General features: G+C 43.1%; 1 protein-coding gene across 7 annotated transcripts in view; it reads right to left on the reverse strand.

The window, feature by feature from the left end:
• The window catches only part of ST7 (suppression of tumorigenicity 7), a 156,085-nt gene that overhangs the window by 131,127 nt on the left and 5,828 nt on the right, over nucleotides 1–19,130 (reverse strand). Inside the window, exon 2 of one of the 7 annotated variants that reach the window (XM_041123434.1) lies at nucleotides 5,028–5,133. The exons of 5 other annotated variants lie outside the window; for them this stretch is intronic. In XM_041123434.1, coding sequence (XP_040979368.1) covers nucleotides 5,028–5,133 — 106 coding nt within the window. Of the gene's footprint in view, nucleotides 1–5,027; nucleotides 5,134–19,130 lie in introns of those variants that run through there. One more of the 7 variants, XM_041123436.1, reaches the window with a different exon arrangement.

Here is a 19,130-nt window from a genome sequence, read left to right on the forward strand (position 1 = left end):
TATCCCAGATGAGGAGAGAGAAGGTCTCCTATACCATAATTCCCTGTTACTTCTTAAAAGCACATCATACATGCGTAGAAAGTGAGGTCAAATGCCTGGTACTTCTAACAAACTGGTTCATTCCTCCTTCTTTTTCCCCACAGCACTGATAAATAAAGGTAAGTGTGTTTTGTGTCAGTGATGAGGAAGGGTAGATGTCAGGTCCAAGTGTCACATTCAAATTTTAAGGTTTTGTAAATTAAGCTTTTATAAATGCCAAGGCCATGGAGCTACTCCACAAGTCTGGACAGGCAATTTCAGTCACAACCAGGAATTACTCCTTGCTTCCCTGCTTACTGCATTACACTTTGGTAAAAAAGTGCTCCTGCCATGTAATGTAAAAGCAGATGAATCCCTCCACTGCACTTAGGGATCTTGTAGGTATTAAGATACTGTATTGACTAAATGTATCTTACGGTGTGCAGCTAGGGGAAAAAATAGGAAACATTACTGCAAATAAATTTCCATTAAATTGCTTCACTTCTTTCCTTTAGCTGAATTTTTACTCTGGCTTTGCTCACTGTCATGATTTTTTATTTTTATTTTTAGGTTCTTTCTACTGAAACAAGTAGGAATAGGCTGTATATGAAATAATAAAAGTTATGCTGCTATTTTTCATATGAAAATATGAAATGAATTTTCATATGAAATTATTCAAAACCACACACAACTTAGGTTCAAACCACAAATTCATGACCAAACATGAAAACATACTTTTATTCATCTTGCCATGAACTTCCACCTATGAAAGAGAGAGAAATCAGCTATTGACACCACTGTGGGCAGGTCAGACCATTCAGAAAAAAATGTAACAGGATAATGTCACCCTGGAATTAAATAAGTTGTGTAAAAAAACAAGTGGTAATCAAAACATACAATGGTCTGACCTGTATTAAGCATTTTCTCTCAAATCCATTAAAAGGTTAAAGACAGTTATAAATACACAGTTTTCTAAAATTGGCTTAACAGAGGCAACATGGGCAGAATCATGGACTGTATCTCATGTTTGAAAGCTGTAGCATTTGCTGCCCTGCACCACAGTTTGCCGAGTGGAAAGAACAGGATTCTCTTAGAGAACACACTGCACCTGACAGAAAGTATTTGTAGAAAACAGCATCCATGCCTTTGTTGAGACCTTACACATCCACAGACCAGATCCTGTTTGAGTACCTGCTGCACTCGGAGGAGGAGAGGACATTTATCTCCATGGCCATGGAGCTCCCAAGGATATCTACCTTCCACAGCAGTATTAACAGGATATTAAATAAGAAAAGCAATTGTACCTCCACAGTTATTTTTACAATTAGATTCCCTCAGAAAACCTATCTGTCATCACTAATGAGCAGGCTCTCACCTCATATTCCTGGCAGAGTCCAGTGGTCTCAGACCCATGCCTCAAGAGGCAGCCTCCTGGAGCCCCCACGTATTTAAGGCAGATGTCTCCCAGAGAAGGGGTATGGACATGCCACTGCCCTGCTTGTACTTACATGGGACAATCTATCCAAAGAAACTGGATAAACAAAACAAGGTTGCTAGTCACAAATGTCTTACCCTGAAAAACAACATAAATCTAACACACCCTACCAGTTGGACCTTATCCCATCCTAAAGCCCTGGGTTTACGCAAACCCCAAATCCCAACAGTCCTTCTTGCCTCTTCTGACTCTTGTCCATTAGGGTAAAAGGCCTCTATTCCTACGGGATCTCATTTTTTCAAAGGCATTTCTCTTGCCATCCATGCAGTTCACAGAGCAGAAATCCGTATGGGCTCACGAGCGTGGTTGGTTTCTGCCTAATTGCACAGGGAGACTTTCTAAAGTCGGGGGTCTCGCTGGCAGAAAATGACTGCCACAGTTGTACGGAAATGCTGTTCAGACTGTACCTTGCTGTGCCAGAAAATCTCCTCTGGCCCTGACTGTCCATCTGTGTATCACATCTGTGCTGAGATAGAAATGCTGTGAACCAGAACACAAGTTACAACTATCAATGGTTTTCATACACCAGAACGGAATTCATAACTTTATATGGGGATATTTCATACATGGTTACAAACATGCCTAAAAGCTCCTGAGCTTCTCACTTACTAGTAAATAAAGAACAAAGTAACACTGATTCCTTAAGTTTCTGTTTCTGGTTAACGCTGAAGATGAAAAACTGCTAACAAACCAACAGCAGAAAGAAGACAAATATCTGGTAAAAATCTTTTAACCTAAAATAGAGCCCTATGTACTGATTTGAGATTGCAGGATTTTTCAAACACGTCTACTGTTTGGAAATCTCTTCTAAGATTATGGACTCTTTCAAGTCTATAAAAGAAGTAGCAAATAGTGCATAAAAGGTCTTTAATCTTGGCTTTAGAGAAAATGGAAAAATTCATGAAATGTCTACATCATACAAATTAAACAGTCAAAACCACAACACACAGTCAAGATCTTATTACGACTGAAACATTCCTGTGTATGACTTTACAATGTCAAACTTTTAACAGCCACAATTATCTATAATTTCCCAACACTGTAAAACACTTTGGCACGTTGTTGTAAAGATTTTCCACAGAGGCTGATTTCAGGATCATAGAACCGTGGAATGGTTTGGGTTGGAAGGGACCTTTTAAAGATCATCTAGTCCAACCCCGCTGCCATGGGCAGAGACATCTTTCACTAGATCAGGCTGCTCAAAGCCCTGTCCAACCTGACCTGGAGCACTTCCAATGATGGGACATCCACAACTTCTTGGCCAACCTGTTCCAGTGCCTCACCACCCTCATTGTAAAAAATGTCTTCCTTATGTCCAATCTAAACCCACCCTCTTTCAATTTAAAACCACTGCCCCTTGTCCTGTCACTACAGGCCTTGGTAAAAAGTCTGTCCCTGCCTTTCTTATAAGCCCCTTCATATATTGGAAGGCCACAAGAAGGTCTCCCCAGAGCCTTCTCTTCTCCAGGCTGAACAATCCCAACCTTCTCAGCTTTTCTTCATAGGAGAGTTGTCCTGGCCCCAGGATGAGAGATCAGAAGTGACACCCCAACACACACACATCGTGTTTAATGGTCAGACACCAGAAGGAGACTCATTTCCATCTCCCAGGTGTAAGACTCATATAACGGGCACACAGAGGAAGATGCCACATGGTACACAGAGGAGAAAAAACAGTGAGTCTCTCGGAGGGCAAAGATATGGCCCACAGCATCAAACCACCAGTTTGTTCATGTTCAGCTACATCAGTCACTGCATTTCAATGACCTTCTTGTCTGCCACATGCTAACCCTCTCCTCAATTCATAAATCTTGACAAACCTACATAAAAAGAAGGATGATTTTTCAAGCGGTGTAAATAAACTGTACAACTAATTTAGTCCATGGAAGTAAATGGATTCAGGACAGCTAAAGAAGCAGTGACCAGATTTAGGTTTTTTGCCTGGCAAGCTCTCCTTAAGCTCAACTAACCACCTTGCTACTTCATCAAACTTTGCAGCCTTTGCCTAGCAATTTGGAAAAGGAAGACATTAAATTCCTCAGACTTTGCTTTCAATGACTTGAAATTGGCTTCGTGACAACCCATGGTTATTCTCAAGCATCTGCCTGCTTGGCCTCACTCTCCCATTGGCAGTGATGCTGGGTTACCTCTCGCTCACGCCTGAGGACACCCTAACACCTATTCACATCCAGCTTTCAGCACTCCCCAGGTTGCCCAAGGAGCATCAGATGGAAAGGTTTGCCCAAGGCTTCAACCACCTACAGAGCTCCAGAGGAACCTCCGAAGCATGACAAACTAAATCTGACAGCATTTTTAGTAAATAATGTTTTCCATTAGCTACAAGAGCTACAAAATTAAAGCTTCTGGTCAGTCAATGCCCTTCTGTTTCCATTTACGGTTAAGAATGCAAAAACTTGACCGTAATTTCTTTCCCAAACTCTCCTCAGCCTGTTCCAATTTGGGGACAGAATTCAGTCTAGTCAAAAATATTTTTAAACAATGTGGTTTATTTATAATTGGAAAAGTGATCTTAGTAATTATCAAAATTACTAGAAGTTACTAAATTTAAAACACAACGACTGCATTTTCTTCTCTCCCCACACAGAGCAACAGATTGATCAGAAAATCTGAGCGCTGCTGTACGTGGCTCAACAGAATCCCCTCCCTCCATGAACAGCTGCAGCCAGAGCCAGAAAAAAACCCCCAAAAAGCAAAAAATCCTGAACCAGCCAAACAAATGCAATGTTAGAAATGGCAAAGAATATGAAATAAATAATCTCTTTTATGTATTGTATTTCACCCATACTTTTTAAGTACTACCACCCTATCCAAAAAAGATTACTGCAGAGGGAGATGTAGCAGTGGCAATAAAAATTGTAAGATTAAAAAAATCAGTATCGTTTAGGTCATGTAAGAGTTAAAGGAGAAGGGATACTGTAAGTGTATGTAGAATAAAGAAGCAGAATTGCAAAAAAGCAGCCATTCAATAAAATAAGGGACAAATTGAGAACTGGACAAGAAAACAGACTTTCACTAGACACATAATCTACTTGCAATGGTCATTACAAAAAGATGATGCTGAAGTCAAGAACTAGCAAAACTCAAAGTTGGAATTACAATAAGACTATCCAGAAGAGTAACAAAAGGAAAGCCAAGTGGCAAACTCACATGTGAAAGTAAATTAGAGATGAAGAAAGAGAGGCAGATTACAATTGGCATCTGCTCATTAAGAGTTACTCTACATTGTCAGCTGCATCTACATCTCATATTACTTACTCTCAAGAAAAAATATACACCAGCAAAAAAAAAAAAAAATCAGTCCCCACCTCCCCCAAAACAACACTAGAAATGCCCTGAGTGACTCCATCATGGAGGTTTCTATGTTCTGCATAGTTTCTGGAGCACAGCTTGCTAGCACACCCAAAACCCCCTACGTTGCTCGAAAATATCAAGAACACATTAAAAACCCTGCTCTACAGATAACAGGAAACTGTCTGATGATTTCCAGACTAACCTGAAGAAGCTTTCAACATACATTACATTGTGTGTGAACAGGAGACTGTCTTGTCTTCCCAAGTTAGCACCGCAACCCGTCACGCTTACTCCAGCTACGTGACACTCTGCAAAAGCAAAAGCAAGACTAAGGCTGTGGTCTGACAGGTATTTCTGGCTGCAGGTCAGGCGTTAAGTGATTTTTCACTGCAAATGGCTGTCGTCACCGCTCTCCCTAACTGGGGTAACCCCCAAAGCTCTGCTGGCATAACAGCACAGCAGCCGATCTACACGTCAGCTCCGCCTGAGGGATGGAGGTCACAACCAGAACCAAGCAAAACCCCTGTACAGAAAAAGTGTTTGAGCTAATGGAGATGACTTCGTCTTGCCACATCTGTCCAGATGTATACTTGCTTTTGCAGCGCAAGTCAGGTGGGCAACGGTGATGAGGCGTTTCCCATAGGAGGCTTCAAGTGCATTGGCTTTCATGCTGACTGAAATCTAACCATGATTCAGTCGGTTTTTACTCTCCATACTCCCAGGTCAGGGCTATATAACAGCCAGGGATTCATCTGCCTTTGGAGTGAAAATGTCAAGATTTTGCCTCCACTAAGATTTTACAGCAGTACTGCAAATGGGTGTTAATTATATCGCATGAGGGAGAAAGAGAGAAAAATCACTGTTTTGGTAATGAAGACGCTCCTTCTTGGTAATCTCTGGATGCCAGTCTTCAGTTTATTAAGCTTCATTTCCCATTCTCCCATGCAACACACTGAATTCATGCGTCTGACCACTGGAAATGAACTTTCATGGCAATTAAACCCCATCCCTCCTGCCTATTTATTTTCACTCAAAGGACCTTTCCCCAGGAAAGCAGACAGCCTAGTTCCAAGCATGAGTAAAGGAAATTAAAATAAATGTTAGCAAAGATGCAATACTTTTTATGTTATCTGTGATGGCTCCTCGAGGGTATCACAGAGGATGCAAGTATGGAAAGGAAAGCTTTTATGTTCTCACCCTCCCCACACAGCTAAATGTTAAAAGCTTTTCACCTAAATTTGCTTTTCAAATTGTAAAAAGAAAGTGACACATGGATTTTGAATTCTTTCCGCATCATGGTCCGTGTTCTTCCATGTGCTGCAAATTTGGGAAGGGGCTGTAGTGACATGGCTGAAGCAAGAAAAAAGTAAATTCAAACACAATTGGAAGAAAAGAGGGTGAGAAAGTTATCACTCATTTAAGATCTGAAGAGCAAATGAGAACTTGACACTCAAATGATACTGGATAACACTTGAGAAATAAATCAATAAATCAGGCATTATTTGCCTTTTCCTTTACATATGAAGAACGTTTTTTAATGAAAAATACACAGTAAGCCCCACACATATTTCATGTTCATTTATTCTCGTGGTTAAACCATGACACTTATATGTTCTCAGCTTCAGATGTTACAATACAATTGGACAAATTTAGCTGTTAAAAGTATTTCCATAGGAAACTACTTAACATGTAAACTTCTTTTAATTCTTCTGACCTTGCCATTGTTGTTCGGCATTAGAAGATGTGGTAAGCTAAGGAAGGGCCGACAACTTGTCTATCAAGGCAGCTACTCTTTAAAAGTCTGCCCTTCCAATTATTTTATACCATGTTAAATGCAAGAGAGGACAAGGCTGAAATACATATTATGCAAAGAGATGTAGGAGATGACTCACCGGAACAGAACACCTATCCCTATACCCTTGACATTCAATGTGAGTTCCTGGTAGCCATACAAATTTGTTTTCTTGTATTCTCTCTTTGAAATCTCTCTAAAAATCTTAGTTAAGCTGCTGCCTTGATAGACACTAGCAAATATTTTTGTTCCATTTATGAATATCTGTCATAAAACCACATCACAGCTGAGACTGCTCTTACCAAAATACTTTACAGACAAAAATCTTAAGTACATAAATTGCTTCTACCTAGTATGCCTCATTATAAGTCTCCTTAGCTGAAGTTGTGGTTCACTTACAACAAGCCACACACCCAAAAATCAACTTAATAACCACAAAGCAGATAGGGACCTAGTATTACAAAAACTGAGACCGCTCAGCACTTGGCAGCCTACTCTAAATCATACCTGCAATGCTCTTTTTCACCTTTTACCACTTACTTACATTTATCTTTGGTCTATCTGGATAGATCACCTGAAGGTGGGAGCTAGCATTTAAAACACAGCTGTATAAATACTAGTCATCTGAGCCCCAATCTAGTTGAAACTCCCCAAATAAGCTCATGGATAAAATCCCAATGAAGCAGACGTGCGCTACTGCAGAGTCCCCTGATGTTGACGAGTCTTGTTTTAACTGTCTGAGCAGCTGCAAACACCTACATACTTGTATTTTTAAATGACGCTATTGTGCATACACAAAATATCAATGGCAGTCCAGAGAAAGAACATAAAGCAGCTGGAGAACAAACTGAATGAACAGAACTAGAGCTCAGTTGATTTGGTTTATAAAATAAAAATGATTTGTAAAAGAACAACCTGCTACACGATTCTTTTAATAAGGCAGACATAAGCACCAAAGGAAAGCAATGACTTCTTTCCTGACAAATCCCTGATAAAAAACGTCAAATGCTAAAAATGAGCAATATACATATTCTTCTTTTATAAAGATGATATTGAATCAAAAGGGGAATTTTTTAAGACTTGCATCAGTGTCAGGTTAGTTACAGGTTACAAGTGCCTGAATGGATCAGCCGTACTGAGGGGGGGGGGGGGGGGGAGAGAAAAAAAAAACAACCACCATCTTTAATTTGTTTGTTTATATACAAAACCACCAACAAAAAATATGTCTGAATGTATATACAAATGCTCAGACAGATGATACATGATATCTATCTAATAACAACCAGGGAGGAGACAAACCTTCAGGAAATGAAGCTAATTTTGCTGTTTGTACAGAATAAGCCAGCCAGAGTCATAGAATCGTAGAATCATTTAGATTGGAAAAGACCTTTAAGATCATCGAGTCCAACTGTTAACCTCGCACTGCCACCACTAAACCATGTCCCTAAGTGCCACATCTACACATCTTTTAAATACCTCTAGGGATGGTGACTCCACCACTTCCCTGGGCAGCCTGTTCCAGTGCTTGACAACCCTTTTGGTGAAGAAAATTTTCCTAATATCCATTCTAAACCTCCCCTGGCACTCCTCATAAGACTTGTGCTCCAGCCCCCTCACCAGCTCGGTTGCCCTTCTCTGGACACGCTCCAGCACCTCAATGTCTGTCTTGCAGTGATGGGCCCCAAACTGAACACAGTACTCGAGATGCGGCCTCACCAGTGCCGAGTACAGGGGAACAATCACCTCCCTCCTCCGGCTGCCCACACTATTTCTGGTACAGGCCAGGATGCCGTTGGCCTTCTCGGCCACCTGGGCACACTGCTGGCTCATCTTCAGCCGGCTGTCAACCAGCACACCCAGGTCTTTCTCTGCCGGGCAGCTTTCCAGCCACTCTTCCCCCAGCCTGTAGCGCTGCGTGGGATTGCTGTGACCCAAGTGCAGGACCCGGCACTTGGCCTTGTTGAACCTCATACAGCTGGCCTCGGCCCATCGATCCAGCCTGTCCAGACCTCTCTGTGGAACTCTCCTACCCCCAAGCAGATCAACACTCCCGCACAACTCAGTGTAGTCTGCAAACTTACTGAGGGTGCACTCGATCCCCTCATCCAGATCATTGATAAAGATATTAAACAGAACTGGCCCCAGTACTGAGCCCTGGGGAACACCACTTGTGACCGGCTGCCAACTGGATTTAACTCCATTCACCACCACTCTTTGGGCCCGGCCATCCAGCCAGTTTTTTACCCAGTGAAGCGTATGCCCATGCAAGCCATGATCAGCTGGTTTCTCCAGGAGAATGCTGTGGGAAAAGGTGTCAAAGGCTTTACTGAAGTCTAGGTAGACAACATCCACAGCTCTTCCCTCATCCACTAAGGGGGTCACCTTGTCGTAGAAGGAGATCGGGTTAGTCAAGCAGGACCTGCCTTTCCTTAACCCACATGTCAGGCACATGTCAGACTGTGCTTATAATGGGCTCCACAAGAAAGCACCCCGAGCCGTGGTCCAGGGAAGGGCTGTACGTGCAGAGGTGCTCCGCACCAGCCTTCCAAGATGGCCTTCTGCTGCGGGTCAGGCTGTGCCCCAGGGGGGCAGCCGGCAGCTCTGGCCGGGGATCGCTCACCTCCCGCTGCCCGACCCGCTCCTGCCGCACGGCGCAGGCGGTACTCGGTGTTTGGGGGGCAGCTCCTCGACCACTGCAGGCTGCCACCCAACGCTGCAGGATAAACCAGCGTGAGCTTTCCACTGCCTTAAAAATTACTTTAAGTCTGTAAAAATGCTTTGTGGCCTTAATGGTTGAGGCAGCGGGTTGAGCAAAGGCAGGCAGCCTGGTACCAGTCACCTCCTTAGCACTTCAATGTCAACTGTCCTCACTGTCTCCAAGCCCAGAGTCTGCAGGAGCATTGGCACACAGATGCAGCACCCATCGCCACAACTGTTTCAGTCTCTCAGTCTAGCTCATCTTGTGGTAATCACTTCAGGAAGACAAATACGAGACAACTTAAGTTAACAATCAGTCTTCTAGTCCCGCATTTTCCATTTTTTGTCCTACTTAAAATAATCTGGCTTTATGGCAGACACCATTGTTCCTTCAATTTACTGTAGCCCAGGACCTGGGTGTCACAAACCTCATCTTTCAGCTGACCTTTTAAAAGCTATCTAGAGGACCACCTCGCAAGAAGAGTTCTGAAGGTCAAGGGTGGGACTTGACTTTGTCTTACGACTACGTCAGTTGTAGGATGGCCCTACAACTATATTTCTTACCAATCACATGACTGTGTTCAACTTAATACTTCCCCTCTGCGGAAAACTTGATGCAATATACTGACAGTTAAGGGTCTCTGCTTGCATATGAAGGGGCTCCACCACATTCACAAGTTTGCTGCACGGGGCTGCGTCTGTGTGTGCATGCGCCCGCTGTCGGAAACAGATGACAACCCTGCGCTAGGTCTCTGACACACAATCAGACCTAAGCTTTTTTCAAACTACTCTCCTTGTCCCTGGATGCCTCCTGTATCTTTAACAGGATGCCCTCTAGTGCGTAAACTGTACATGGACTTTTCCACTTCTGCCCACATTACTGCGTATCAAATGCAAAATCTGTTTAAGGCAGCCTTAGGCAAGGCACGATGCAGGGCCCAGCTCAAGCGCTAAGGAAAGGACTAGAAGGGAACTAGCAAAGACAAGGGGGAAAAAATACCTACAAATCAAGAGCACAGAACAAAAGTCTAATCTTACTGTTTCCATCTGAATAGCAACCACTAGGAAATGGAAGTGACTCAAATGCAAGTGCATTGGCTTCTAGTTAGTTTTCTGCATGATAAACATCTGCTAAATAGAACCTATAATTTTATCCGCTTCATAAACTAATTTAATGAATCCTTTCTACTAAACTTAAACTGTAACACGCCAAACAGTAATGTTAACAGTCTCTGTAAATAAATATGCAGTTTATTTTGTTCACTATAAATTAAGAACAGAATTCAAACTTCAGACGGTTCCCATCTACTGCCATGCAGTGTTGGTGATCCCCCATAGGGGACCCATATTTTAAGAACAATGTTGAGGACCCGAGTCAGCCAACGTTCATCTTGCTGAACCAAGGCATTCACAGAAAGCAAACACCGTAACCAAATTTGTTTGAACTGGTGTGTATTTTTGGTTTATTATTATTTTATGGTGTTCTCGCATCTCTCATTAATATTAACTTTTATTCCAAACTGACAGCGTAACTTCCTGCAAAAGCAACGGCTATGATGCACAGTACTGAATTACACTCAACTAAAAGGATACTGTGGCATTATAGATGCACATAATATACTGTATATCAGATATTTAATGCTTTTCTTTCAGTTAGCAAAGCACTTTGTGGTTTATTACTATACTATAGTATAATTACTAACTATAATTATGCTTATTATAAAAAGTATAAGTACATGTTAATAAGTAAACTAATTGCTGACTAAAGCATCTAGGTGATGAAACACCACGGGTCCTTCTGAAAACATTGCCCTGTAGATTTAATTCCAGTCTGCGTGTTTAAAATACATATCCCAAGTAAACTAACGCTATAAACTGGAACAGAGAAGATACTTTTAATACCAATTCATTTTCACCTCAAAGACCAAAGGCAGATAAAAATCTAAGGAGGGAGGGGGAATGGAAGAGGACAAAGCCCTTCCTTAAAAGGCAGGCTCAGGTACGGCTGGTGAGGGCACAGGTATACGGCACTGCTTTCGTATACAAATAAAAACACATCGAGAGATCGGCAGAGCCCATCCCGCACAAGACACTTCGCTACCGGCTCCGTCAGCGCAGTGGGTTTCTGATGCTCAGGCGAGGAGGAAGCTTCCGAAGGACGAAGCCCAGGACCCCCAGGGCCGCAGCCGGCGGTGCCCGTCACCCGAGGCCCTGCGAGGGGATGTCGGCTCCCCCAGGCACCACCAGCCCCTTCGCCCCTAAAACAAAGGCGTTTGTGAGAAAAGGCTTCATAAAATCTCGTTGCTCCCAGCATCCTTCTCCCTTACACGCTTCTCTGTCACATCGGATTAGAAAAGGAAAAAGAAACGCGAAATTAAACAAGCGAGATTTTGGTTGGCAGGCCTTTCGTTATTCATTTACTGTTTATTATTGATTTTTGTGCCCGTGCAGAAGGATCACGTGTGTGCGCGTCGGAAAGAGGACGACTGCAATTTACAGAGGGCTGTGTACGTAAGGGAGCTCAACAGCCTGAGAAGCTCTCTGTGGATTCTCTCTGTGCCTGGTTTTTGGCTTGTTGGGGGTTTTTTGTAAACTAAGAAAGTCTGCAGCGTTCACCCTGGGCCAAACCACAGACTCCTCCGTGTAGCTCTAAGGGTCCGCTGCAAAGATGCAAAGGGGCCGTAACCCGGGGTGGGAGATCTGAGCTCTCGGGTGATCCCCAGCGTGGCAGCTGCCCTCCCGACGAACCAGGCTGGGTCAGCATTTACAGCTACCGGGCCGCCTTACAATAACCGACTGGCAGCTGGCCTCATTTGCACCAACAAACAAAATGGCCCCCGACAGCCCTGCAGTAAAGCGGAGAGCACCGCGGTACACAAACCCACGCGTTTCTGCCTTCCAGGAAGAGGAACTCCACCGTATCTAGGGAAGAACGGATTTGTAATGAAGATATTATAGGATATTTATATCAAGCCTGTATTACTAGCTCACCTAAGGAAAGTAGGAAACGATGCTGACTAGCCCTGCACATCGCTGACTCTGCACCCCAACTGAGAGAGCATTTGTAGACCTGTGTATTTATAGACCCAGACCCTCAAACACAAGGGGGACAGTACTAATTCATTATTCAGAAACCTAAATAAAACCAATTGCCTAATAAGGATGTTGTTCCATCATCAGTCATTGCTAGCTTGAATGTGGCCTGCAGAAAAATTGGGAATTTTAGTTCTACCTGAGTTTTAGAAGGCAGTAAAACAGTACTTGAAGCACCCAAAATTTTCAGCTGAGTGATTTACTAATTATGGGGTTTGGCTCATATCGTGTAAAACTCGTCATATTGTCAGAATGCTTACAATACCCTGTAAAACTGAAAATTTATCTTGCAAATTCAAGAGCTTAAAAACATGTGGGAAGATAACTGATTAAAACTCTTTAAACATAAAAGCACCCGAGAAGCTTCACAGTTTAGGTTTAGACAAGTCAGCTTTTTAAACACATAATACTAACTAAATATCTTTATTTAATGCTGTCTAACCTGCACTGCTATCAGTTCTCAGCTTCTTGATACCTGTGATGTTCCAAACACAAGAAACCAGCGAATGTGCAGACTTATTTCAGATTGCTGGGGGGTGTTTGGGAGTCATTCACGCTAAATACCCTCTTCTACCAGGACCTAATGTCAAAAAACTCTTGGGGCAACACAGTCATTTCATTAGAGTCAGCAGGAGCTTTGCCGACTGCTTCAAGGAGGCCAGAACTGCAACACAGACTTTCTAAAAATAATTGTGGGAAGTTAAATTCCATTCCTACCTCACAGATGCCAATCTATCAGCTAAGGCTTTAAAATAAAGCAACATCAGCCCTGTACAAGTAACACCCACAAGACCTGGGATGTTCAAAGATTCCCTTCTGCTTTGGTGAGGACAAAAGGCACACAAATAAAATTGTATCTGCTAAAAGTCCGACTCAGTTATATCTTAAGAGTTGCATAAAAACACTTAATATATATCAAAATAAACCCAGCAAATTAGTAAGATTACTTCAACAAAATAAATAATGAGACAGTAATGTGAGAAATAGGATACAGTAGTACCCAAAACAAAGTGAATACTTATTTCACTTTTGAAAGGGAATGAAACTGTTGAATGTGGAGGGAAAAAAAATAATAAAAGTAAGTGCAAGAAAAGAGATATTGTGACAGGAGAAAGAGAGACATAATTCAAAGAGCTTAACACATTCAAGACATGGCTGAGTGCAAGATGAAGGGTATATACATAAATCATCTTACTGAAAGAAGTGGCATTTGAAAAAATCCCCAGCATCAAGACAGTTTTAATGAACTGATGAAAAGTCCCCAAACTATGCCAGAATACCTCATATTTCAACATTTAATATGCAGACCCAAGCCACTGCACTACCAACAAAGCAGTACTATGTGAAACTTCAGAATTTTAAAGATAACAATAAATTAAGCAATGCAGGTAAATGAAAAATTGGAAAAACGCAAAATAAATAAATCGTGACAGACCAACCAGATGCGTCTCTTTATTAAAAATAGCCAGTTTTCTAGCCACGAAAAATGAGTAGCTCTAAACTGTCTGGATTTCAGTAAAGTATTTGACAGTGCCATAAGAAGTTAGTTAAAACAGGAGACGTGGGGAAGAGAGAGGGGAACTGGCAGAGATGGAGAAACCTGGAGCTTGCCTGGGAGCGCTGGGCTATGAGGAGAGCCCATGGAGCTGTCAGCTGAACCTTAATGAATATTTTCATTACCAAAACCAGAAGGGTACAGAAGGCGGCTGGTATGAGCTGCCAGAGAAGCCGGATCAAAGTTAACGGGGCAGAGGGCAAGGGACCACCAAGGGCTTCTGCTCGCAGCTGGTCAGCTGGCGGGACAGGTCCACACCTACCCTATCACCACACACTGCTACGATCCACCAAGGAGATACTGACACAAAAAAGGCAATTTTAACCACAGGACTACACAGCAAAGTATTTCCAGTGGAAGGCGAGAAAGATTAATTACGCTGCATAAGGCAGTTAACGAAGCCTCACCTTGGCATATGACATACAACGCTGGTTACCCAATGACGAAACGGAGAGAAAACTGAAAGAGTAGAGTGTTACTAGTGTGATCAAGGACATCCAGCCATTTTAGGAAAGCAGGCTACGACAGGCTAACTGACTCAGCCTCACACGGGGAGGACAAGGAGGGAGAATCCCATGTGAGCGCACTGGGAACCAGTCCTCATGGCGGCGGTGCAGTTTCCGAAGGCAAAGGAGGGAACTGTCACGAGCACAAACGCGTGCGAGCCAGCCACGAACACATTTGGGCTGGAGTAAGAGCAAGGTTTCTAACCATCAGAGCTACCAAGTTCCAGAAAAATCTTTCAGTGCAGTGCTTTATGGGAAGATAATGTAAAATATGACTGAGGACTGGAGTCAGGGACCCAGAGAACCCCGTCCACCTCTGCAGTCCCACACAACCCAGCTCCTACCTACTCCTCACAGGAGGCAGGGGAGCTACACCAGGACGTCAAGGGTGAAAACGCTGGCTCCTGCGGAGCCACTGACAAAACACCCTCAGCTGCAACACAGGCAAAATCCTCACTCGCCAGGTCTAGGGAAATCCCGCATCCCGAGCATCTTCAGAAGTCCTGGAGCTAACGAGAGCTCCTCGTGGCTTGTGTTCCCCTGAAGACGACACGGCTTTTGGGGCTGCTGCTAACACAGCTGTCATCAGCACTTTTAAACCATGGACTCTCGACACGGATTTCTGGAGGGAAACCCAGGTCAGGAATATGTAGGACAATATTTACTACTAAGGAGATTCTCTTGTGCTTGTATCACTCCTCCTTTGCCCTGACCCAACGAGCTGGACAGACGGACACAGGGACCAGAAGGCACTTCTATACCACCCAGCGCAGCACAGTACAGGAGCCTGCTCAGAACGTTCAGACAAACCCATAAGGTGAAGCGCTATCGAGGAGACACTTCTGGCCCCTAAAAGCAGTAGGTCCGCATCGGTCCGGCCCTGCACGAGACCTCCCCAGCTCCTTCTCTCAGCAGGGAGGGCTCGTCAGCTCGGGTGCAGCACCCTGCTACTCACAAAGTCGGCTCCCGCTCGCTAAGTCGCACTCGGGGACTCTCGGTCCCCTTGTCCCCTGCACAGGCTACGACAGGCCAGCTGCACGCCTTTCCCTAACGGGGTCTCGTTTAACCTTCTCTCCAAAAACTGAGGAAATGACTAGTCTGGCACTCTAAGCCGAGATTTGTGTAAAACATACCGGCTGGGTACGCTGCTATCAAGTTCACTTTGGAATTAAAAATAGCAAGAGAAATTTCCCATGGAAGATCAAGCGCGTTAGTGGATCATATAACCTTACTCCAGACCAAGCCACGCTGTGAACAATTTTCAGTCCTCAGCATAAAACATACAGGCAGTGCCATCAAAACACGTAGTTATGTGAAGATCAACATCTATGGCACTCTCAGGTTACAAGCATGTTTTCTTGAGAAAGGAATGGCAGCCTTACAAAATAAAACAACGACGATGATAACATTTCTTGTGCTTTAAATCTGATCTCTGTGTGTCTTGCTGCTGAGCACAAGACCTAACATATCAACCTAACAGGCCTGACATTTAATAAGCCAAGTTTATTTCTAGAAAGTGAGCTGGAAATTAAATCTCATGGTTGCAGTTGGCACACTGTACAGAAGAGGAATCTTACAATGACTGCATTTCATTTTTGCCCTATAGCTTTCATCCTTCTAATTGGTATATTTAAGTGCACTTAATCACTTAAGCATTGAATCTACCGCAGTGATAAATCTCCAGTTTAGACTCCACAATAATAAATCTTTGTCTTCTCTTAGCAGCTGGCGAGATTTGATTTGGACTTTGAATTTAGGTCTTTTCCTCAGGCTTAACAGTAACAACTTGTTTGTTCTGTCTGCTGAAAGCACGACATTAACTCTGGTCTTTAAACGCATTATCGTTGCTTAAGCTTAGTGTTCTTGGTGTTAAAATCGGTTGCCCTTCTGCAGTGCCCAACTAAGAAACACAAAAAAAATCCAATTAGCCTGTGCTGGGAGTTTACAAAGCAACTTCCACTCATTAGTATTTACACAGCATCACTGGTCCACATGACACTTCACAGACACGAGGACGAGCTGGGGCTTATAACGCAATCTTTCAATAGATGCCTCCAGTGCCACAAAGAGCTAATTTAAAAACAGGTGGAAGGGGCCTTCAGACACCCCCTTTAACAGCCAACAGAGGAGTAACATTCCCCACAGGCACCTCACAGTCCATCAAATCACAAGAGGGAAAACTGCCTTTGGACTGAAGAGACTGGAGACTCTATCCCCAGTTTAGCTACAGGTTTCCTGCAGTACCTTGGTAAACTATTTAGGCTCCAGTCGTTAAGAGTTCATGCGAATTAATTACCTTTGCAGTCAACCCCTGGACCTATGCTTGCAGAACAAACCATGCCATTAAAGATTTGCAGGATCGGGGTCTCATTTCCCTGTGCCTTAGTTCTCCCTGTACAGTTCAACATAACTCTCATTTGTATTCGACATACCAACAAATGTCTGGAGTAGGGCCTTATTTTGTTAAATGTAAAATATCTTCTTAACAACTAGCCTTGTTATAAAAAAGCTGACTCCTGACTTGTTGCGACTGCTGCACGAAAGATTGCATCTTCATCCTTTTCTGACAGTGTTGTTCATTTCTGTCGATTTCAGTCCAGAAGAAACTGCTCGGTCATCCAGCCTAAGTCACCGCTTAAGTGGTTTTATTTGCTTTACCACTTGCCAACAAGACAAATAACTCACCCTTAAGCACAGAGGGTGCCAGCTGACCGAGCTACGCACAGAAACGTTGGAGTCCGTGGGGACGGTGGTCTGGCACATGCACAGAAGTCCTGGCACATCCAGGGACGACGATCGGAGCCTCCCTGCTTGCACAACGCACCTGCACACCCTCAGCCATCGCTTCCAGCTGGGTGTTGGTTTTGTTTTAAAGCTCAGCATGATAGGGTTTTTACTAGTCAGCTCTCCTGTTTATCACGGGCCATTAGATTTCCCTCCCAGTTCCCCCACTACTGAGCTTGGCAATCCTCACCACACTGACAGTCTTAATACCACGATAGCCAAAGCTGCAAAGCCATAGCATCGCTTGCCATAGCAGTTGAGCCCAAACACACACATCTTCAAAAATCTCCTTTAAAAACATACTTTGCGTGCAAATTCCTCTGGATTCAGCTTGCAGCCACCCATTTTTGTGAGATTTGTCTCCCCTATATTGAAGGCTACTTTAGTACCTGCTATTTTCTTCCCACCATATAGTTTACAACGTTAGCAACCACCTCTCAACTCTTTGTTTTTATTAAAGTGAGGGCATTGCACGCAGCATGTCTCACAGCCAGGCTGCTTCTTCAGACCGCAGATGATTTGGCCCCAATTCTGCCAAGTATAACATATGCATTTTAACTCCAGATAGCTAGGAAGCTCACTATATGTTTGTCAACTAGATTAAAGCTCTTACTCCTTAGCTACCGTCAAGTCGCTTCTGTAGCTTCTCTGTGATTAAAGAGTTCGAGCTTCCTTACGCTAGCGATGTGTTTTTGCTAGACTCTGCATAGTTCCACTCAGAGATGCTCCAGATTTCAGAATCCATTTTAAAACACAGGCATGCCATCCCCCCCAAAATGCGTGTTTTATCCAACATCACCTTCCTAATTCCTGCTACGTGTTGCTCTCAAGGCAGGCATCACGCCCTTCTGTCTTTCACTTAACATAGAGCTTTGGCACAGAATTACGTATTTCTCTCTTTTCAGTCCTTTAGGCACTGACACTACTTAGCACTTCTTGCATCTTTCACAAATGCAAATTTATGATCTAGATTTTTGCATTTGCTTTGTTTACAAAATAACCACAAAACCAAATCTATTTTAAATTTTTCCTTGAATTTAGAATCGTAGTATTTTCGTGGCCACTCAGACAAACAGGACCTACGACCTCTGTCAACAATGGGGCTTATGTTCCTTTGGGCTGAATTCATCTGGGTACTCAGTGGCCACTTTGGGAAAATGCCACTACATATATGCAGTTTTAGGAGCACTTCTTAAGATTTTCATCAGAACACGGAGGACATTAGCCTTCAGTTAGAAGCTGGCAGTACAACTCCGTAGTTGCGTATTAGCCAGCATTACAGTAAGCTCACTCAAGATTTTATCAAATATTATTCTGAAGGCTCTAGCTTAAACATTTCCCCTGAAATACTGGCTGCAAATCTTCTAAAGCTTTTGTAGTATGAAAGTCAATTTCTTAAAGAAGTATTTTCTGAAAACCTTGCATTTGCTACAAACTTCACTCAGTTTCCTGCATTTGATGCTGACTGCAAAAATTAAGCTCATTCAAAAAATCAAACTCATGAAGAAATGCCAAAATCGTAGAAAACGAGTATCATTGTACACTGCGTCCATTGGGAATTGATCTAACAAGTTTTGTTAGGGCTTTTCCCCCCACGAGAATCCCAAGTTTCATCTATAAAGACTTTTGTCAAAAATAACGCACTACTTTCATGCACATCATATTCTTTCCCATAAAAATTAAAGGGAGAGTTTCCAAGCGTACCATGCTGAAAATACACGTGCTTAAAATGGTTAAAATCTGTTTTATAATAACCTCTTGAATATTAGCCTATATCCAGGTAACAACTAATTTTTTTGCAAAACCCAAAAAGGCAGACTGAAGAAACCTTTAACATCCAAACCCTGTCTGGAGGCTCGGGAGCCACTATGAGTGCTT

The sequence above is a fragment of the Aquila chrysaetos genome, chromosome 5, assembly GCF_900496995.4.
Source record: "Aquila chrysaetos chrysaetos chromosome 5, bAquChr1.4, whole genome shotgun sequence".
NCBI classification, from domain to species: Eukaryota; Metazoa; Chordata; class Aves; order Accipitriformes; family Accipitridae; genus Aquila; species Aquila chrysaetos.